This window comes from Dromiciops gliroides, chromosome 1, assembly GCF_019393635.1.
Source record: "Dromiciops gliroides isolate mDroGli1 chromosome 1, mDroGli1.pri, whole genome shotgun sequence".
NCBI lineage: Eukaryota > Metazoa > Chordata > Mammalia > Microbiotheria > Microbiotheriidae > Dromiciops > Dromiciops gliroides.
Window position 1 is genome coordinate 635,076,367 of NC_057861.1, and position 20,158 is coordinate 635,096,524.

The following is a 20,158-nucleotide window of genomic DNA, read 5'->3' on the forward strand; positions in this document are numbered from 1 at the left end:
ATGAGACTTTTTTTTTTTAAAAGGGAAAATTAAGGGCCTAAAATATGTTACTATTATTTGTACCATCTATAGATGAAGAAACCAAGGCTTAGAGAAATTAAATGACCTGGCCATGGTCTTACAGCTGGTAAATATTGGAGCCAGAAGCCAGACCCACATTTTCTGACTTCAAGCTCCTTGTTCTTTTCACTATACTGTGGCTGTTTCTCCAATATTAGTAGTTCCAGGTATATGGATAGTGACAAATGAGAATTTGGTTTTGACAAGGAAATAATCATATTGACTCAGTCTTTTAAAAAAATTGATCCTACTTACAGTTATTTGATTTTGTCCAATTGCCCAAGTCGTGATTCTTTGTCTCTGAACTTAGTTCAGCATTCAGCTGGTTTGTAATTAGTTAATTTTAGAATTCCAGTTCTCTTGTTAATTACTGTTCTATTCTTGTGCAAGGAAATCTGTTACCCTTAAAGGATACAGGTGGACACCAAGGAGTCTAGCCTTGCATCTTTATACCACCAAGCTATCCTTCAGGGATATCTGGTTTGTTATCTAAAGAAACCTGGTTTGCTATCTCTGTCCTTGCAGATGCAGTTGGACTCACACAGTGAACATTTCTTAGTCACGAGAGGGAAGGAGGGGGTTGTTGCTATCCCTTATTCCCAATTTCCACCCCATCTATGATGCTAGCCTGCTAATTTTTGTACTCCCCAAAACTATAAAAGAGTGCTGTCCCCCTCATTTGGGGTCTTAACTCTTCAGGGCAAGTTGAAATCCTATTTGTTGGTAAATTTATGCTTTACTAATAAATTGATTGTGTCTGGAACTTCGTGCCTCAGTCTACCTTAAATGTGACTGTTACAGTAAGATGATTTCCACTTTGAGACCTGAAGGTCATTCTTTATAGTAGCCTCTCTCTCTGAAGCAACCAGGCTACAAACTGTCTCCTTGCTTCCCCACTGCCCCAGATTTCCCTTGACCGCCTTTCTCAAGGGTCAATTTTTTCCTTACTATTTATATCCATACTTACTCCTCACCAGCTTAACATAACATAAACATATATCTAGGACTTTTCCTTTTCTCCTTCCCATCCTTAATTTTCCCAATAAAAAGCAAATGCACAGAGACAAGACTACCCAAAACAGAGTCAATGCAATTGATTTTAGTTCCTCTGCTTAATTTCTTTAAGTAACCATAATTGGCCAGGTGTGATGGCTCAGAACTGTAATCTCTGCTGCTGGGGAGGTGGAGGCTGGCGCATCATTCAAGTCTGGGGATTCTGAGGTACAGGAGGATGAAACCCAATGGAGTGTTCTCTATGTCTGGTACCAATACCATAAGTAGCTGGAAGCAGTGGGTTACCAGGCTCCCCAAGAACGGGCAAACCAACTCAGGTTGGAAAGATGGAACAGCTTAAAGCTTCCTTGCACATCACTATTGAGATTAACCCATGAGTGACTGGTGGAAAGATAGGGAGACCCAGTTTTAAATAAATAAGTAGCAATAGTTGACCTTTACATATCCCTTTTTTGGTCATAAAAAGTACTTTCAGATACATTATCTTATTTTACCTCCAAACCAACCCTATTCTAATAAATGATCAGAGGCACAACTCAAATCCAGGTCTTCAGACTCCTGGTCCCATTATTTCTTATTTTTTCTTTTCTTTTTTTGGGGGACAATGAGGGTCAAGTGACTTGCCCAGGGTCACACAGCTAGTCAAGTGTCCGAGGCCGGATTTGAACTCAGGTCCTCCTGAATCCAGAGCTGGTGCTTTATCCACTGCAACACCTCACTGCCCCCTAAATTATTTTTTGTTTGTTTGGTTTTTTGGTGGGGCACTGAGGGTTAAGTGACTTGCCCAGGGTCACACAGCTAGTAAGTGTCAAGGGTCTGAGGCCGGATTTGAACTCAGGTCCTCCTGAATCCACTGCTGGTGCTTTATCTACTGCACCACCTAGCTGCCCCTGGTCCCACTATTTCTTGAGGCAGCTAAGTGGTTCAGTGGATAGAATGCCTGGCCCAGGTGGGGGGTGCAGCTGGGTGGTACAGTGGATAAAACACTGGCCCTGGATTCAGGAGGACCTGAGTTCAAACCCAGCCTCAGACACTTAACACTTACTAGCTGTGTAACCCTGGGCAAGTCACTTAACCCTCACTGCCCCCCACCCCCCAAAAAAACAACCAAAACCCAGAATACTTCCCATGGAGTCAGGAAGATTTGAGTTTAAATCTAGCCTCAGGCACTTACTAGCTGTGTGACCCTGGGCAAGTCACCTAATCTTTGTCTGCCTTGGTCTCCTCCAATAGGTTATTGTTGGGTCATTTTCAGTTGTGTCTGACTCTTGATGACCCTGGTTGCTGTTTCCTTCTCCAAATCATTTTACAGATGAGGAAACTGAGGCAAACGGGCTTAAATGATTTGCTCAGGATCACACATCTAGTAAGTTTTTGAGGCCAGATTTAAATTCAGGAAGATGAGTCTTCCTGACTCCAGGCCTGGCCTCCATCCACTATACCACCTAGCAGCCCTTTTTCTAGTGTAAAATGAGGGCAATAATAGCACCTGCTTCACAGGGCTATTCCTGAGGATCAAATGAGATAATATTTTAAAAGTTCTTAGCGTAGTGTCTGGTACATGACAGGTACTTCATAAATGCTTCTTCCTTTCCCCTTCCTCCCACTATTTGTCCAAAAGTGGTTTGGGCCTGCTACCTGATTTCCATTAGATTTGCTCCTCAGTTCATTTTGACCTGTGGTTGAACTAATATACTTACGGGAAATTTCTCTTTTCTTTTGCTTTGGGCAGTTTCCTCCATGCTGAAAGCTAAAAGAAAAGGAACAATAGATTAGATACAGTCAACTTGGCAAGAGCAGGGCCAAGATTTCCCATTCATTTATAGACAAATTCAGTGAATTCAATGTGGAAAGGTTGCCCACAACAAATTTTATCCCATTCTTTTTTCTTTTCTTTTCTTTTCTTTTTTTGTGTGAGGCAATTGGGGTTAAGTGACTTGCCCAAGGTCACACAGCTAGTTAAGTGTCAAGTGTCTGAGGCCGGATTTGAACTCAGGTCCTCCTGAATCCAGGGCCTGTGCTTTATCCATGCACCACCTAGCTGCCCCTGCCCACAACAAATTTTAAAACCAGCAACTTCATCTTTCCAATCTCCCAGGTTCATAGCCTTGCTGTAATTCTTCACTCTTGGCTCTCCCTTACCCCACATATCTATTCAAATGTCAAATCTTGTCACTTCAACCTCCATGACATCTTTTACTTATAGCCTCTCCTCTCTACTATACGGCTACCAGTCTAGTTCCAGCCCTAATTACCTCTCATCTGGACTAGTATGGTAGCCTCATTTTCTGAGTGTGGGTCCTCTCTTCCCTGATGAAAATGACAAACCATTCACACTTTAGTAGATGGTCTTTGTCAGTTTGTGGCCAGACCAATTCATCACCTGGTGGCCAACCTTCTGACATACCTCTCTGAACTTAAATCGCTTATCCTCCAATGATAGGCACACGGTTAGGGGCTAAGCATGTACTCAGAGCCTTTCCAGCTTAGTAGGACCTTCTGAGGTTTGTGCTCCCACCTTGTCTAAGCTCCTGTCCTTATCATTAGGAGGGGGCATAGCAGAGGTGATATATGACCACATCATGTTGACACATCAATGCACATTCAAGGCTGAGCCCCAACCCCTTGGAGAGTCAAGTTGTTTCAGACAAAGACTCAGTTCACGGACCTTCCCTGTAGCTTCTCCTGTTTCTCTACTGATCAACACAGTTTGAAATCTAGGCTCCTTCACCCAGCTTCCTGCTCTACCTCAAACCCTTGGATTTTGGCATTCTGCAGAAACCTGTTTCCCAACTTGGCCTAGATTTTGGTTTACATTCCCTTGCATCCTGATTTGGATCCCACACCCAGTCCAACTGATGGTGCACCAGCACATGATTTGACCTCCTTGCTGTCCAAAGGACTCTCAAAGAAAGTCTTCTTTAGCACAATTCAAAAGTGTCCGTTCTGTGGTGCTCAGCTTTCCTTATAACCCAACTCTCACAGCCATACGTTGCTACTGGAAAAACTGTAGCTTTGACCATACAGACCTTTTTCAGCAGGGTGATGCCTCTGCTTTTTAGTATGCTGTCAAGGTGAGCCATAGCTTTTCTCCCAAAGGAGCAAGTGTCTTTTAATTTCATGGCTGTAGTTGCCGTTTGCAGTGATTACTGAGCCCAAGGATATGAAATCTGACACTGTTTCCATTTCTTCTCCCTCTATTTGCCAGAAAGTGTTGAGACCAGTTGCTAAGATCTTAGGGGGTTTTGGGGGGTTTTTTTGTTGTTGGTTTTGATTTTGGGGGCTTTTTTATGTTAAGCTTCAAGCTAGCTTTTCCACTCTCTTCTTTCAAAAGGATGGTTCTGTGATCTCATCCATGCCAGTACTCCCTCTAATGGTAGAGATTACATCTCGTCTGCACCAGCTCATCCTGATTCTTTCTTATGTCCTCACATAAATCCTCCATGGTGGCTCTGTCCAACACATAGGAAGACTTCCTTTAGCTGAGTCTTTTAACATTATGGTATCAATGCTGGCTGCTGGCTGCTGGCTGCTGCTCTTACTACACAAAAGACCCACCTCCTTTTCTGATCATCCATTTCCTGGATTTTTTCTCTAATACCACTTCCTGTGCATGAGTCATCATTGGTAATATGCAATAGCCTCCCGATAGCCACCAGAAATAACTCCACTGCCTTTTGGATCACTTGCAATTTTGATGCTTTGGAAATTGTGGTCTTCTATGATTTGCAGGCATATAGCATCACTGAGAGAATATTTGGTGTTAAAAGATGGGTTTTTGTGTCAGAGAGCAGCTTGAGATCACTGAAAGCCCTACACAATTTCCCAAATGCAATCCAGTCAGCTTTCCTTGTGAATTCGGAGTCTAGCACACTGTCTATCTGGGCTGTCTGTCCAATGCACACATAATGATGTTGACAGCAGAATGCAAAATCCTTAAAAGCAGGGATCATTGCATTTTTGTCTTTGTGTTCTTGGCACCTAGCGCAGTGCTTGGCACATAGTGGGGCTTAACTAAATGCTTGTTGCCGTTGGACCAGGTTAATGGTTTTTCCATTCAATCGCCATATCAAAGGACAGGCATTCTGCAAACATTTGATTTTTCCATTTGGTGAATTATTAGGCTAATGTCACTTAGAAGTCTGTATCATTCAAGGGCTTGACACAATCAACGTAATGTCATTTATAGATAGGAACATTAGGAGGACCTCACGACATGTAATCCCTATTCCATTTGGACCTGATGTAGAATTCCTTCCATGACAATGGGATATAACTTCAGGGAGCATAGAGCTAATTATTAATAAGTAGGAATGTTGTAAAAACATTATCTTTGTGGTCTCATAAAGGAATCTTGTATGATCCTAATGCATGATTGGGAGACACTGTGGGAAGACAGCATTCAAAGTTACATTCAGGTCTACAAAGTCAATACTTTCTTTTTTCAGACAATATGTATTTACTAAGTGCTTACTATGAGCCAGCCACTGTGCCAAGTGCAGGGAATACAAAAAGAGGAAAAGGATAGTAAGAGAGTAGCTGATCTCATTTCCCCCCATTTTTTTTTCTTTTGTTTTCTGGATTGCATTTTCTGCCCTTTGTGCTACTTCTAATTTTTTGTTCTAGCCCCCCCCCCCCCACCCTGCCCCTCACCACAAATATTGAACTCCTTGTTTCACTTTATTTTTTTTAATTTTGTTTTTTGCTTTTGCGGGGCAATGAGGGTTAAGTGACTTGTCCAGGGTCACACAGCTAGTAAGTGTCAAGTGTCTGAGGCCGGATTTGAACTCAGGTCCTCCTGAATCCAGGGCCGGTGCTTTAGCCACTGTTTCACTTTTTAAATTAAATACAACTAATGGAGAGAATGAAAGAATGAATGGATGGATGGATGGATGAAAGAATGAATGAATGAAGCTTTTATTAAGTGCTTACTATGTGCAAAGCACAGCATTAACAAATGGGGATGCAAATAGAAGAGATGGCTCCTGCTCTAGAGGATCTCACAAGCTAACCGGGAGAGAACAGAAATTGGAGGTTTCAGCTGTAAGTCAGATGAAAAGGTCCCATAGTTCTTAGGGCACAGCAGGAAAACAGATGTGAATGACCCTGGGCAAGTCACTTAACCTTTGTTTGCCTCAATTTCCTCTACTGTCAAGTAAGAATAGGTAGCACCTACTTCCCAGGATTTTTGTTGGGATTAAATAGGATAATATTTTTAAAGAACTTAGCTTACTAAGTGCTTGGCACATAGTAGGTACCATAAAATACCAGCTATTATTATTGTTATTATTTTCATTGGCATCATTGCCACTGGTAAAAATGTATCTGTTTCTGATATATGAAAGTAACAACCACTTTACAGATAAGAACTTTCTCTTCCTTAGTTTAGGGTCCTGGATTATCTCTATTAGGGACCTAGAAGAGATGATGATTTGACTTGCTTGACATATGCTGCCTCTTATCTCCTCCTCTCAGGGTGCCCTATTTGCTGCTTCAACCAGGTGGGCTTTCTTGCTCATGTGGCAGTTGACTGGTAGGTGGTGGGAATGACTGGCCCATTCTCCACAGGAGCTGCTTTCCCCAGATGATGGCTATGAAGCTGGGCTAGAAGCACTGCCCTCCGCCTCTCCCTCAGAGGTCCTTAGTGCTTTAGCCAGGTCATCCTGCTGGCCCTATATTTGGTAGCTGGTGAGGAATAGATGACCCCTGAAGGTGGGGTTGGAAGGAGAACCAGTGGTGTGGGAGGTGTTGCTACTCCCAAGGCTCCCTTGCAACAGACAGGTGCTTATTGGTGGTATTTGATCAGAAGTTGTTGCTGGTGGTAAAGAGGAAGGTGGGATTCGAGATCATCCAAAGTTCTTAACCTGGGATCCATGGACAAGGACATCATTGTTTCCTCAAAGAAATGTATGCCTGTACTTGGTCTCTAGTTGTCTGTTTACATATCCTATTCATGGAGCTATCCAGGTAAGCCAGGAGACCTCCATAATCCATTCTAGAATGGTCTCCCTATGATCACTGGGAGTTTGTTTCTGTAAACTCATTTTAGCAATCCTTTAAGCAACTCGGGCCTCACCTCAACCTCTCTCCAAGATCATGAGTGCCCCTGCCCAGGCAGCAATGGGAGCAACCTTAGAGCTGCCGCCTCTACCCAACCAATTACAGTTCTCCCCAAGGCAATACTTAAAAAAAAAATCAACAAAATAAATACAGGGATATTTGGTATTCTCTATACTTTTCAATTGGTTAAGGGGCTGCAAAGAAATGATCTGCCATTAAAGAGTGTTTATGAAAGCCTGCTTTCTGTATTTCATCCATGATACCCTCTACATATGTATAGGTCATTCTCATAAGATTTTATGGGGATGAGAAAGTAGGCATGTGGATCAGTAGTTACTGATGTATTTTAGTATTTGCTTGGGTAAGAAATTAAATCATACACATTCCAAAGTCAGCATATATGGTTTGACAACTGTCATTTTTTAATTACCTATGCTACTACTCCAAACACTGGTACAGAGAATTGAGACTGAGTTGATGTGGACAGTGATAGGACTTACCTGTTGGCTCTGAATAATGATGGCAGTTAAGCGACTATGGGCTGGGTTGGGGATCTGATCCCACCACACTTTTTTAATCCTGTAAGACAAGAAATTTCAAGTGTTGGTCACATGAGTCAGTCAGTTTGGGGAGGGGGGGAGTGGAATAAATATCCCTCAGGAAGAACTGTTGGAGTTGGGGCAGAGAAAGACATAAAGAATCAAGGAGAGAAAGTGGCAAAAATACCTGTGGACTCTGATCCCTTCTCACTCGGGCAATCTTCCCACTGTAAGTCCTGTGGAAATTTATTTTGATTTGGGGATCCTACCTTTAGGCTGAGATTAGAAAGCCTTAGGCCCTCAGGGTTTCTTCTGTGTGAGAGGTGCTGGTGCCCCTCCCCCTCTGCTTCAGCTGAGCTGGAAAGCCCTGTGGGCTGTACAAGACGCCAGGTCAGACAGCTGGGGGAAAAAATAACCCAGCTCCCTCCAACCTGAACGGAGCTATCTGAAAGATCCCGGATAGCCTGTGCTGAGGCCCGTGAGGCTGGAGCGCACCGCCCCCCCCCACCAGCCACAGCCCTGGCTGGCGGATTAGCTTGGTCTGTGGGGGCGCAGGAAACCCCGAGATTTGAGTGGAGATAAGAAAGGTATATATAGACCTGGGAGTTAGATTAGAAAGGGTTCAGTAGAACAAGGACTGTCGAGAGAGGCTGAGAAGAGGTCAAGCGGCACTGAAGAGATTAGAAGTGGGGGGGAATGAGACAAACAGTAATGCAGGACTAGGAGGAAGGAGGAAAGGTTGACAGACAAGATTAAGAGAGGCGGACAAGATTAGAGGGGCGGCAAAGGCGGCAGACTGACGGAGCAGACAGACAGACTGACTGACCAGGAGGCAGCAGAGAGCACAGAAGTGGCCAGCACAGGGTACAGGTTAGAGAAAGTGAAGATTAAGCGGAGTTAGAATAAAGGAGCTGAGTGCCCTAAGGCAAGCGGCGGCTAAGGTCCTTATTTTTTTTTTTTTTTAGTGAGGCAATTGGGGTTAAGTGACTTGCCCAGGGTCACACAGCTACTAAGTGTTAAGTGTCTGAGGCCGGATTTGAACTCAGGTACTCCTGACTCCAGGGCCGGTGCTTTATCCACTGCGCCACCTAGCTGCCCTAAGGTCCTTATTGTATTAAAGAAGGTCCATGTCCAGCAGGTGGGAAAGAGATAGTGGAAAGAGATGCACCCACAATGCAGTCAGGTTGTACATTTTATTTCCCTGTATTCTTAATTTTCAATAGTATCTCATAAATAAACTCTGCTTTGATTATTTGGTTAAGAGGCTTCTTAATCCTGTGCTTATTAATTTGGGAGTGGAGCAGTGTGGTGGAACTTTATAAGCGGCCCACATTAAATTAACAGCAGTCAGATAGCCAAATAGTCAAAAGTCCCCAGATTAGTCTTCCAGTCAGCTTTAGCCCCCAAATTAGCCCTAGTCATCAAAAATATTTTTACAGTCCTCAAGTGTCAAGCTTTGTAATTAATCATGGGTGGCGGCATTACAGGTTCATGGGATTCAAAGACAGATTTGCCTAAGATCACATAATCCCTACGGCCAAATTTGAACCCAAGTTTTTAAAGTCCCAATTTAGCTGATACATGATAATAACTCCTATTCCTATAGGGCTTTAAAGTTTACAAAACACTTTCCCCAAAACAACCTGTGGCCAAGAGGGCAGAGATGACTCTCTCCATTTTGCCAATGAGGAAATTGAGGCTAAAGGAAATATGATTTGATTATTATCATCTATCTAGTAAATGGTGGAGCCAGATATAGAACCTAAGACTGTTGACTCCAACAAGGCATGTTTCTATTATCATCATGACTGTAACTATAATTGATCTTAGACACAACCCTTCTGGGTCATTCATTTGCCAAAGTAGAAGGAACTGACTTTACCGAGTGTGAATTCAACCTTACAATTCGAACCCACAAACAACTGTTGGAGATAATAGGATGGGGTACAATGAACTAAAAAGGTAAGGTTGGACCTTGACTGTAGAAAGAGATATAAGGTTCTAAGGAGGTCATGTTTAATTCTAGAGGGAATAGGGAGCCATGGAAAATTTTTGAGCAGGGAAGTGACATGGTCAAACTTGTACATTAGGAAATTACTTCAGCATCTTTGTGAAGAATAGATTGGAGTGGGGTGATTGGGGGAGGGAGTGAGGGGAGAGACAAGGAGATGAGTTAGAAGGCTATTTTAAGGCCTAACCTAGGAGGCTGGAGACTGGAGTGGAGAAGAGGAGGGACAAGAGAGAAATCAACAACCTAAGTAACTACCATCACATTCCTTATCCTAATATGGCACCTCCTTCGCCTACTAGGAAGTCTGCTGATGAAATGAATATAAATGAGGCTACAGCTCCCACAAAACTGTACTTACTTGATGACACTGAAATAGCACAGCAAATTAATGAACAGGATCAGGATGCAGAAAATGAGCACCCCCAATTCTAGGGTCAGAGAAGGTTGTTCATACTCTAGGAAACAAAGAGACCAGTACAAAGTTACATTTTGCTATAGGTTTTTAGCTGGGAATCTTTTTGCTTTTTTTTTTTTCCCTTTCTAGGACAATGAGGGTTAAGTGACTTGCCCAGGGTCACACAGCTAGTAAGTGTTAAGTGTCTGAGGCCGGATTTGAACTCAGGCACTCCTGAATCCAGGGCCGGTGCTTTATCCACTGCGCCACCTAGCTGCCCCTGGGAATCTTTTTGAAATAAAATTAGTTCAATTCAATAAACATTTATTAAGTGCCTACTGTGTGACAGGTGGTCGACTTAAGCTCTGGGGATAAAAAAAGAGACAAGATTGTGCCTGCCCTCAAGGAGCCTACAATCTATCCATCTATCTATGCCTACTCATGTGAATGAAAGAATAGATGGAAGAATGTATTTTTAAAATATATATATATACACACATACATATGTGCATACATATATGCATATGTATACACATTGATATATGTGTACACACATATATGCACCTGTGTATATGTATATGTATATGTATATGTATATGTATACGTATGCGGATATGTATCTATCCACACATATGTACATAAATATACATGTACATACACATATATATTAAGTGCTCACTACAAGCCTGAGGAAGTATGGCATAATGGATTGGGAACTAGCCTCAAAGCCAGGGGGACCTTGGCTGTTTGACTCTACATAAGTCATTTAGTCCCTTGGCTCCCCAGGGAAACTCTCTAATGTCTAAATGTCTGCCCTCAGACATCTGACACTTACTGGCTGTGTGACCCTGGGCAAGTCACTTAACCCCCATTGCCCCGCAAAAAAAGAGAATATTGTGTACAAGGGACAGTATATGGTCCAGTTTTACTAGATTTATAAAATAAAATGGTCTGTGTGGACTTGTGGAGAGAGCATTAAATTTGGAACTGGTGGTTCTGAGTTCAAATTTTGATTTTGCTGCTTGATATCTGTATAACCTTAAGGCAAGTCACTTCAGCTCTGGGCCAAGGTTTCTATCTCTATAAAATCAGGGGACTGAACCAGATTATTTCTCCAAAGGTTTCTTCTATCTCAACAACCAACACTGTGCATTGGGAAGTTCAGAAGGATAGATTTCTATGAAAAGTGCGGCTCCTGGGGGCAGCTAGGTGGTGCAGTGGATAAAACGCCGGCCCTGGATTCAGGAGTACCTGAGTTCAAATCTGGCCTCAGACACTTGATACTTACTAGCTGTGTGACCCTGGGCAAGTCACTTAATCCCCATTGCCCCGCAAAAAACAAAAGAGAAAGTGCTGCTCCCTTTGGAGGTCACTGGGCAGTTGTGGGAGCCCCTGGGCCCTTCATATCAGCTTATGCAATTCGAGGTTCCTTCCAGATCACCCTAACACTTGGATGCTGACCACTCACCATTATGCCACTCGATGGAGTGGCTCCAGTCGCTCCATGGTCCACTGTAGCTGTAGTACTCTGAAGGGGATACTCCTGATTTCACTTGAATAATGTAGACTCTATTATTTTCTAGTTGGTTAGCCAAGATGGTCAGGTTGGATTCTCCATAGGTCTCCAGTTCTTTGACAGGCTGGAAGTAAATACAAGCAATCAGAAGGGAACCACTGTATTCAGTATGTGATAATAAAATACCAGGGTCAAGAAAAATTCCTCCCTCTATGGTAACAGGGGAAGTGTGGATGGTAATAACTCTGATTGAGGGACATGAAAGAAGGAGCATTGGGTGGCAGGAAAAAGTACAGAAAAGGATTATACAGTTAGAGTTGGCAGAGATCTTAGAAGTCATTTAGGCCAATCCCTTCTTCTACTTTGTTGTTGAGTTCGTTCAGTCATGCCTGACTCTTTGTGATCCCATTTGGGATTTTCTTGGCAAAGATAGTGGAGTGGTTTGCCATTTCCTTCTCCAGATCATTTTACAGATGAGAAAACTGAGGCAAACAGGAATAAGTGGCTTTCCCATGGTCACACAGTTAGTAAGTGTCTAGGGTCTGATTTGAACTCGTCTCCCTGACTCCAGGCCAGGCACTCTGCCCATTGAAATGTCCAGCTGCCTTCATTTTACTTCACAAGTAAAGAAGGTAAGGACCAGGGAGACTATGTGATTTGCCGTCAAACACATGGCAGTCAGGGGTGGAGCTGGGATATGAATCCAAATCATCTTCTTCTTCTTTTTTTTTTTTTTTTTAGTGAGGCAATTGGGGTTAAGTGACTTGCCCAGGGTCACATAGCTAGTTAAGTGTTAAGTGTCTGAGGCCAGATTTGAACTCAGGTACTCCTGACTCCAGGGCCGGTGCTCTATCCACTGCGCCACCTAGCTGCCCCACAAATCATCTTATTCTTAATGCAGAAATCTTTACGCTATTCCACAGTGTTTCCTCTGAGATGGCACTAAAGAGAAAATGTTGCCTACTGCTAGCCCTAGCTACCACAGGAGATAACAATAGTGACCACAGTAGAAATAACAATAGGAAGAATGTATATAGCCTTTTTTTTTTTTTTTTTAGTGAGGCAATTGGGGTTAAGTGACTTGCCCAGGGTCACACAGCTAATAAGTGTTAAGTGTCTGAGGCCGGATTTGAACTCAGGTACTCCTGACTCCAGGGCCGGTGCTCTATCCACTGCGCCACCTAGCTGCCCCTGTATATAGCCTTTTAAGGTTGGAAAAACACTTTATACCTATGACCTTTAACATAAGTACATTATTGTCCCATTTTACAGATGAGGAAGGAAACAGGTGGAGAGAGGTAAAAGTGACTTGTCCCGGGTCCCACAGCTAGTAAGCATCTAAAGCAAAGGACTGAAACTCAGGTCTTCCTTACTCTAAATCTAGCACCCTATCTTCTATGCCACTTAACAGTGCCTTAGGTATCTATTTCCTCCATGTAAGAGAGGGGACAGCACAGACATCTCCTCAGACGTCTCATTTCCCATGTGGCTGCAGGAATTCTTTGACCGTGCTCTTGGGCTAGGTACATACAACCTCATTTTTTCAGCTTTCTTTAATGCATTGTCTTTCCCCATTAGATGGTAAGCTCCTTGGTGGCAAGGACTCCCCCCCCCCATATATTTGTATCTCCAGCACTTAGCACAGTGTCCTTCAGTAAACACAACAAATGTTTACTGACTCCTTAGGTTCAGAGAATACTTTGGGTTATAAGTTTGCTGGTAAAACTCCATTAAAAATCTTCATGAGGGCAGCTAGGTGGCGCAGTGAATAAAGCACTGGCCTTGGATTCAGGAAGACCTGAGTTCAAATCTGATCTCAGACACTTGACACTCACTAGCTGTGTGACCCTGGGCAAGTCACTTAACCCTCGTTGCCCCCCCACCCCAATCTTCATGAACATGGATGTTGTAGAAAGAACAGTAAGATTTAGAGTTTGGTGACCTGGGCTTGAATCCCAGATTACTGTTCACTCTCTATGTGACCTTTGTACAGGTCACTTGGACCTCAGTTTCTTCATCTGTAAAATGGGGGTGGGGGTGGGGGTGGGGGAATAACCTTGGATCATAGGACCACAGATTTTGGAGCTGGAGGACACGAAGTCAGATGGTATGATGGGCTCATTTTGCAGATGTGAAAACTGAGGCCCGGAGAAGTGACTAGCCTAAGGTAAATAGTAAATGGCAGACCAGGATTCTAGTTCAGGTCCTGTGTTCAGAGATTTTTCCCAGGCTAGATGACCTTTAAGGTCCCTCCCGCTCCTGAATCTACTGCTCTTATAATTTGCGTATTGCTTGTTTATATTCCAATCCTGTACATTGCTTTCGTATTTTGGCAGATTGGAAATTGCATTCCCAGGCCACAGGATGTAAAGATGAAAGTTCCGATGTCTTGCTCATCAACAGCAAAAGAGCAGTAAAGCAAGGGTACTTTAAGACCAGAAAGGGTCAGCGGGGGGCGGGGGGCGGGGGGAATAATGTAATATGTACAATCTGCCTTCCTTCCTCCAGACTTCTGTATAATTTTGTGTGCCGGTGTTGGGATATGATCTTGTTATTATAAATTCTTTCTTTGTATTAATCATAATCATGGCATTTATATAGTTCATATAAGGTCGGCAAAATCTCATTTAATTGTTATAGCAATCTTGGGAGATAGATGCTATCATTATCTCCGTTTTACAGATGAAGAAATTGAGGCAGGAATTAAATAAGTGGCCCAGGGTCACACATCTGCGGCTGAGGCCAAATTTGAACTCAGACCTTGCTGGATGCAGGTTCAGCACTCTAACCCCCATGCCACCTAACTGCTTCTGCACTGTCTTGGGATCTTGCTTGCATTTTGACTAAAATTTCAGCTTCAGATCTACCCTCCACAGTCCTCTTTCCTGAAGAATTTCCAGTGTTGCTAAAGCAGCTTCTTTGCATAAAGTTCCTGTTTGTTGCTACAGACAGTGTGCGAACGTGCTGTTCACAGGGTGTGGTCAATGTATGGGGGGAGTGGGTCTTAGCAAAGTAGGAAAGCAATGCAGCTGGACACCCTCTCTTGCATAAGTGGGAAGGGAACAGGTGTAGTGTAGCTACTCACTCTGCAGGCAGAGGCACCAGTATTTCTGCCCATAATGAAGCTGCGTTTAGTGAACAAATTGAAAGAGAGAGGAGCAGTGTACATGGTTGTTGTTTGGTTTAAACCATTCTGCAGAGCAGTCACTGAAATGCCAGGAAATCTGGAGTCTCTGGAAATAAGACATGAGTGTGGGTGGGTGCGTGCGCATGTGCGCTATACGGTCCTAACCAACATCCCATTTCTGTGATGACTTAGGACCTCAGGCCCAACAAGGTTTGCATCCTTTCAGGACAGTATTTGAGACCAGGCCTTTTCCTACAGAGAGTGATTGGTAGAGCTTAATAACATGATAGTGAAGAGAGACAGATCAGTGGGAAGAGGAGAATGAGATAATGAGATATGGGGAGCCTGCTGCAGCAATCCTCATAGAGGATATAGCCTTTATATATGTGTGTGTGTGTGTGTGTGTGTGTGTGTGTATATATAATATATCATATGTAAAATATATTTAAAAAATAACAAGGGGCAGCTAGGTGGCGCAGTGGATAGAGCACCGGCCCTGGAGTCAGGAGTACCTGAGTTCAAATTCGGCCTCAGACACTTAACACACACTTATTAGCTGTGTGACCCTGGGCAAGTCACTTAACCCCAATTGCCTCACAAAAAAACCCCAAAAAACCCCCAAAAAACAAAATAAGAGCAAAAAAGAATCATCCACTAAAACACACATACACTCACACAAACCCCAAAGAGACTGGAACAGGCTTTATTTATCTTATAACTGGAAATGAGGCTGGGAAAATCAGGGATTTTTTCTTTTTATTACTTTTTATTTCAAGGAAAATTTTTTAAATGGAACAAGGCTAAGGAAACTATTTTTTTGGGGGGGGGTGTTGTTTTGTTTGTGTTTTTGACTTGCAAAGAGGATTGCGTGTCACGGACATACTACTGCCTGGGAATTCTGTCTGCTCCCCTGTCACATGCTCCCTCCTGTCTACTTTTAAGGACCATTTCCTATATGCTTATAAACATGCAGGCCACAGTCCCAAAGGACTGGCTATGAGCGGCCTGACAGAATAAAAGCAGCTTCTGTGAAAGCAACAGATTGTCTCTAGGAGAGAAATCTTTACTTGCTGTCCATTTCCTGACTGCCTTACCCTCCCTTCCTCAGTTCCTGCAAATCAGCCCCACTTAGTCCCTTGATGACAATTTGTCTAGACCCCTACATTTCCCACCCCTTGCATCCTTCTGAATGCTGACTGCCTTGTCCTGTCCTGACTCATGGCTTCTCTTAACTTTCGTACTCTGTGAGTGTACACTGTTCTTGAGGACCTGCTCCTGGCCTACAGACAGGCTGCCGCAGTCACCAGGGGAGATGAGAGTCAATAAACTTGAAAAATAACCACAAAGTAGAGAAGAGGAAAAGAAAAAATCAGAGTGGATACCAGCTACCGAGCAGAAATAGGGGATGGGTACCTTAGTGGAAAGAGAATCTAGACTCAGTTCCTAACTCCATTACTTCCTACCATCCAGGCAGGTCCCTTTTCCAAGTCTTACTTTCTCCATTTGCAAAATGAGAGGGTGGGGGGTGGCTAGGTGGTACAGTGGATAAAGCACCAGCCCTGGATTCAGGAGGACCTGAGTTCAAATCCAGCCTCAGACACTTGACACTTACTAGCTGTGTGACACTGGGCAAGTCACTTAACCCTCATTGCCCTGCATGTGTATATATATATATATATATATATTGCCCTGTGTGTATATACACACACGTGTGTATATATGTATATATGTGTGTGTGTGTGTGTGTGTGTGTGTGTGTGTGTGTATGTGTGTATATATGATATCCTTAGTGGTGAAAGGAACACTTAGAAAAAGGAACCTGGATTCAGATCCTGCCTCTAATGCTTATTAATTGTGTGACTCCGGCCAAATGAATTCTCTCTGAACCTCAGTTTTCTTATCCATAAAACAGAAATAATATTTGCATTAGAGGCAGTATGGCACAATGGATATGGCACAAAGTCGGACTTGGAGTCAGGAATACTTGGGTTCAAATTCAACCTCTGACACCAACAGTGTAACTCTGGGCAATTAATTTGCTCCCCCTCTGTCTCAGTTTCCTCACCTATAAGATGGGGGCAACAGTACTTGTCACCCCCTCCCCCCACACATATACACCTGACCTCAAAGGACTGTTGTGAGACTCAAATGCAATAATGTCTATAAAGTAATTTGCAAAATTTGAAGCATGATGTACGTCTGATTCAGCTAGCCTTATGGACCACTTCCTTGGGTTGTTGTGAAGAAAGCAAACTTTAAATTAAAGAAATGTGAGTTGTTATTATATCAGGCTATGTCCCATATATTAAGAGAGATGTAGGTACCCTGGTCAGATAAGGAGGAAAAAAAGAAAAAGATGAAAAACCAGTGCAAATGGATAATGAAGGGCTGCATGATACACTTTCTGTGAAAAAATAGAAGCCCGTCTCTCTTTTCTGGTCACCTACTTTCTCCTTGGAGGAACCCATTTAAAGAGCTGAGAATGCCTTGGGATGCTTGGAGAATAGAGCATTGGAGATGAAATAAGCATCTTGTCTGAGTTCATCTAACCCCTGAGCAGTTAAAGGGACTCCAGGCAGAGAAAAGGCCATACTTCCCATCATACTTTGCTCAGGAAAGACTTCTAAAAGCATGTTGCAAACCCTGCAGTGCAGGGGAATAGAAATGTGAGCCAGTATTATTTCTGTTAAATGATACTTTCTTTGAGTTCTTCAAGGCCCTGGATTCTCTGAACACAGGGAGAGCAGAATGGTCGTGGAGTTTGGTGCGTGCTAGAAGGGCATCTTGGGGCAGTAATCTAGCCCCGTGACTCCTTTTTTTCTTACAGTATAATGCTTTTTGTTGGAAGAACCAAAGCACGTGGAACATTTGAGTTGGCAACAGCAAGAGAGTTGGTACTTGTATTTGTACACGTACAGTTTCTCTTCAATAACAGCAATTGTTTTTTGTCAAGTTCTTTGCCAAGTTCAAGGGGGCATGGGAAGGGAAGGGAATAAGCCTATCAGGCACTGTGCTAAGCACTCTACAAATCTCATAACAACCCTGTGGCCTAAGTGCTATTGTTATCTCCATTTTAAAGTTGAGGAAACTGGGGCAAAGAGTTAAATGACTTGTCCAGAGTCATACAGCCATTGTCTGAGGAACTCTGGTCTTCCTGGCTCCAGGTTCAATGCTGTCTAACCACTGAGTTATCTAGCTGCCTCTGACAAGTTTTACATTATGATATGTTTTGAGTTTAATGCATGTATGTGATAGGCAAGTTTCGGAAATACCGTACTTAACATACTACATATGTTAGGTAATTTATATTAAACAAAATTTTTGATGTTAAATAAAATTTATGTTAAACAAAATTATTAACATTTTCTTTCATCTACGACAGTTTAACACCCAACATTTCCTGGCACACCTAGTGAAACTCAGAGAATGCTAATCTCTCTTCATTTTATGGATGGTGAAACTGAAAGATAACAGCCTTGCCAGAGGACCTGTCCAAGGTCTCATAGCTAGACTAGAACCCCAGTGTTCTGACTCCTAAGACAGTACTTTTCCCACTATACTAAGATGACCTTGGTTCTGAAAAGTGGGCTCGAGATGGATGTCCTCTGGAGTCCCTTGAGATGTTGTATGCTGCTTGTCTGGCAGAACTTATCTGGGAAGGAATAATGAAAAAGCCCCCAAAGTTTTGGGGTAACTTACCCATGTGGTACCTTTTTTCTGGATCTTAACCTTGTATTTAAGATAGTCGGTCAAGAGGTCATATGAAGGGTAAGTGCTGTCCCAAGTCAGGATGAACTCATTTTTTGAAGTTCCCGAAGATAGGACAAGGTTTCTTGGGGTTCTTGGTTTCACTGTCAGGAAGATGATGCTCATTAGTAAATGCTAGACCAGTTGGCAGAAAGCTGGGAACCCCAAGAGAGCTCAGCCAGAACAAGAATGGGATATTCTGTCTTCCCAGGGGCTCTGGGCACTAAGCTGCATTCAGTAAAAATGCCTCTGGCCACAGTGTCACTGAGAAGCTCTATGATTCTTTTCTTCTCTCTCTCTTTTTTTTTTTTTTTCAGGGCAATGGGGGTTAAGTGACTTGCTCAGGGTCACATGGCTAGTAAGTGTCAAGTATCTGAGCCGGATTTGAACTCAGGTACTTCTGAATCCAGGGCCCGTACTTTATCCACTGTGCCACCTAGCTGCCCTCTTTTTTCTTCTCTTTTCTTTCTTTACTTAATAGTATTTTATTTTTCCCAATTACATGTAAGCATAGTTTTCAACATTTATTTTTGTAAGATTTTGAATTCCAAATTTTTCTCCCTCCCTCCCTTCCTTCCCCCCTCCCCACGAAGCTCTACAATTCTGTAGAAACATGGGTCGAAAATCTCCATTCTGTATTTTAAACTCTCCCCTTTACCTCCCTTCGTATTATTGGTCATGCTTCAGCTGGTTACCAGTCCTTCAGTTGTACTGGTGGAGATTTTCAGAGAAGGTTGGCTATGCAGAGAAGCACCCTAATATTTCTAGGTGACTGTTCTAGGAGGGCTACCCTTACACACTCTACATCCAGAAGTACCTTGGAGAAAGTACCACTAAAGACTAAATAAATTATCGGATCATAAGATTCAGAAGTTAGAGGGACCTTGGAAATCACCGGATCTAACTCCCTAATTTTATAAATAAAGAAATTGAGGCCTAGGAAAGGGAAGCAGTTGGTCCATGACCGCCCTTTTAGTGACCAAAGAGTCAAAAGACCAAGTCTTTTGATTCCAAATCTAATGTCATTTCTCCTCTCTCAGGATGACTAAAGATCACAGCGTTGGAAAGGATCTTAAACGTCATCTTGTCCAGCAACCACATTTTACAGATGAGGAAACTGAGGAACGGAGAAAGTTAGACAGGATCCAAACCCAGGCCCCAAATCTATCCTAATCCCCTAATCCCCAAGGAGCACAAGCAATCTGTATCAAAATGGGAAAATTGTATGGGAATCAATCATCATTCCATACCTGAGCAAAAAGGAAAACATAGTTCTTTGTGCATAGTCATTTTTGCTCTGTAAATAGAATCCCTGCCTAATAATCTTTTTTTTTTTTTTTGCAGGCAATGGGGGTTAAGTGACTTGCCCAGGGTCACACAGCTAGTTAAGTGTCAAGTGTCTGAGGTCGGATTTGAACCCAGGTACTCCTGAATTCAGGGCTAGTGCTTTAACCACTGCACCATCTAGCTGCCCCCTCCTGCCTAATAATCTTAAGGTCTAGTCAGATGAGAAGAGCATGCAAATACACCAAGCATCTCAAGAACACTCACAAGGAGTTCATATTCAGGCTGGTTTTTCTAGTGGCCCAGTGGCCCTAGCCCCTGTTTTGTTTTGTTTTTTTAAATCTTCCTCATTGAATCATCAATCATCCAAAAGCAGGAAGCAAACTTAGAGATTATTTTAGCTATC

General features: G+C 42.9%; 1 protein-coding gene across 2 annotated transcripts in view; it reads right to left on the bottom strand.

Moving 5' to 3' along the window:
* Window positions 1-20,158, bottom strand: part of IL4R (interleukin 4 receptor) — a 66,538-nt gene that overhangs the window by 3,923 nt on the left and 42,457 nt on the right. For both annotated transcript variants that reach the window (XM_043979688.1, XM_043979689.1), the window contains 5 exons: window positions 18,421-18,572; window positions 11,547-11,718; window positions 10,043-10,139; window positions 7,635-7,713; window positions 2,775-2,824 (listed from right to left, as the gene is read on the bottom strand). In XM_043979688.1, coding sequence (XP_043835623.1) covers window positions 2,775-2,824; window positions 7,635-7,713; window positions 10,043-10,139; window positions 11,547-11,718; window positions 18,421-18,572 — 550 coding nt within the window. The remainder of the gene's footprint in view (window positions 1-2,774; window positions 2,825-7,634; window positions 7,714-10,042; window positions 10,140-11,546; window positions 11,719-18,420; window positions 18,573-20,158) is intronic.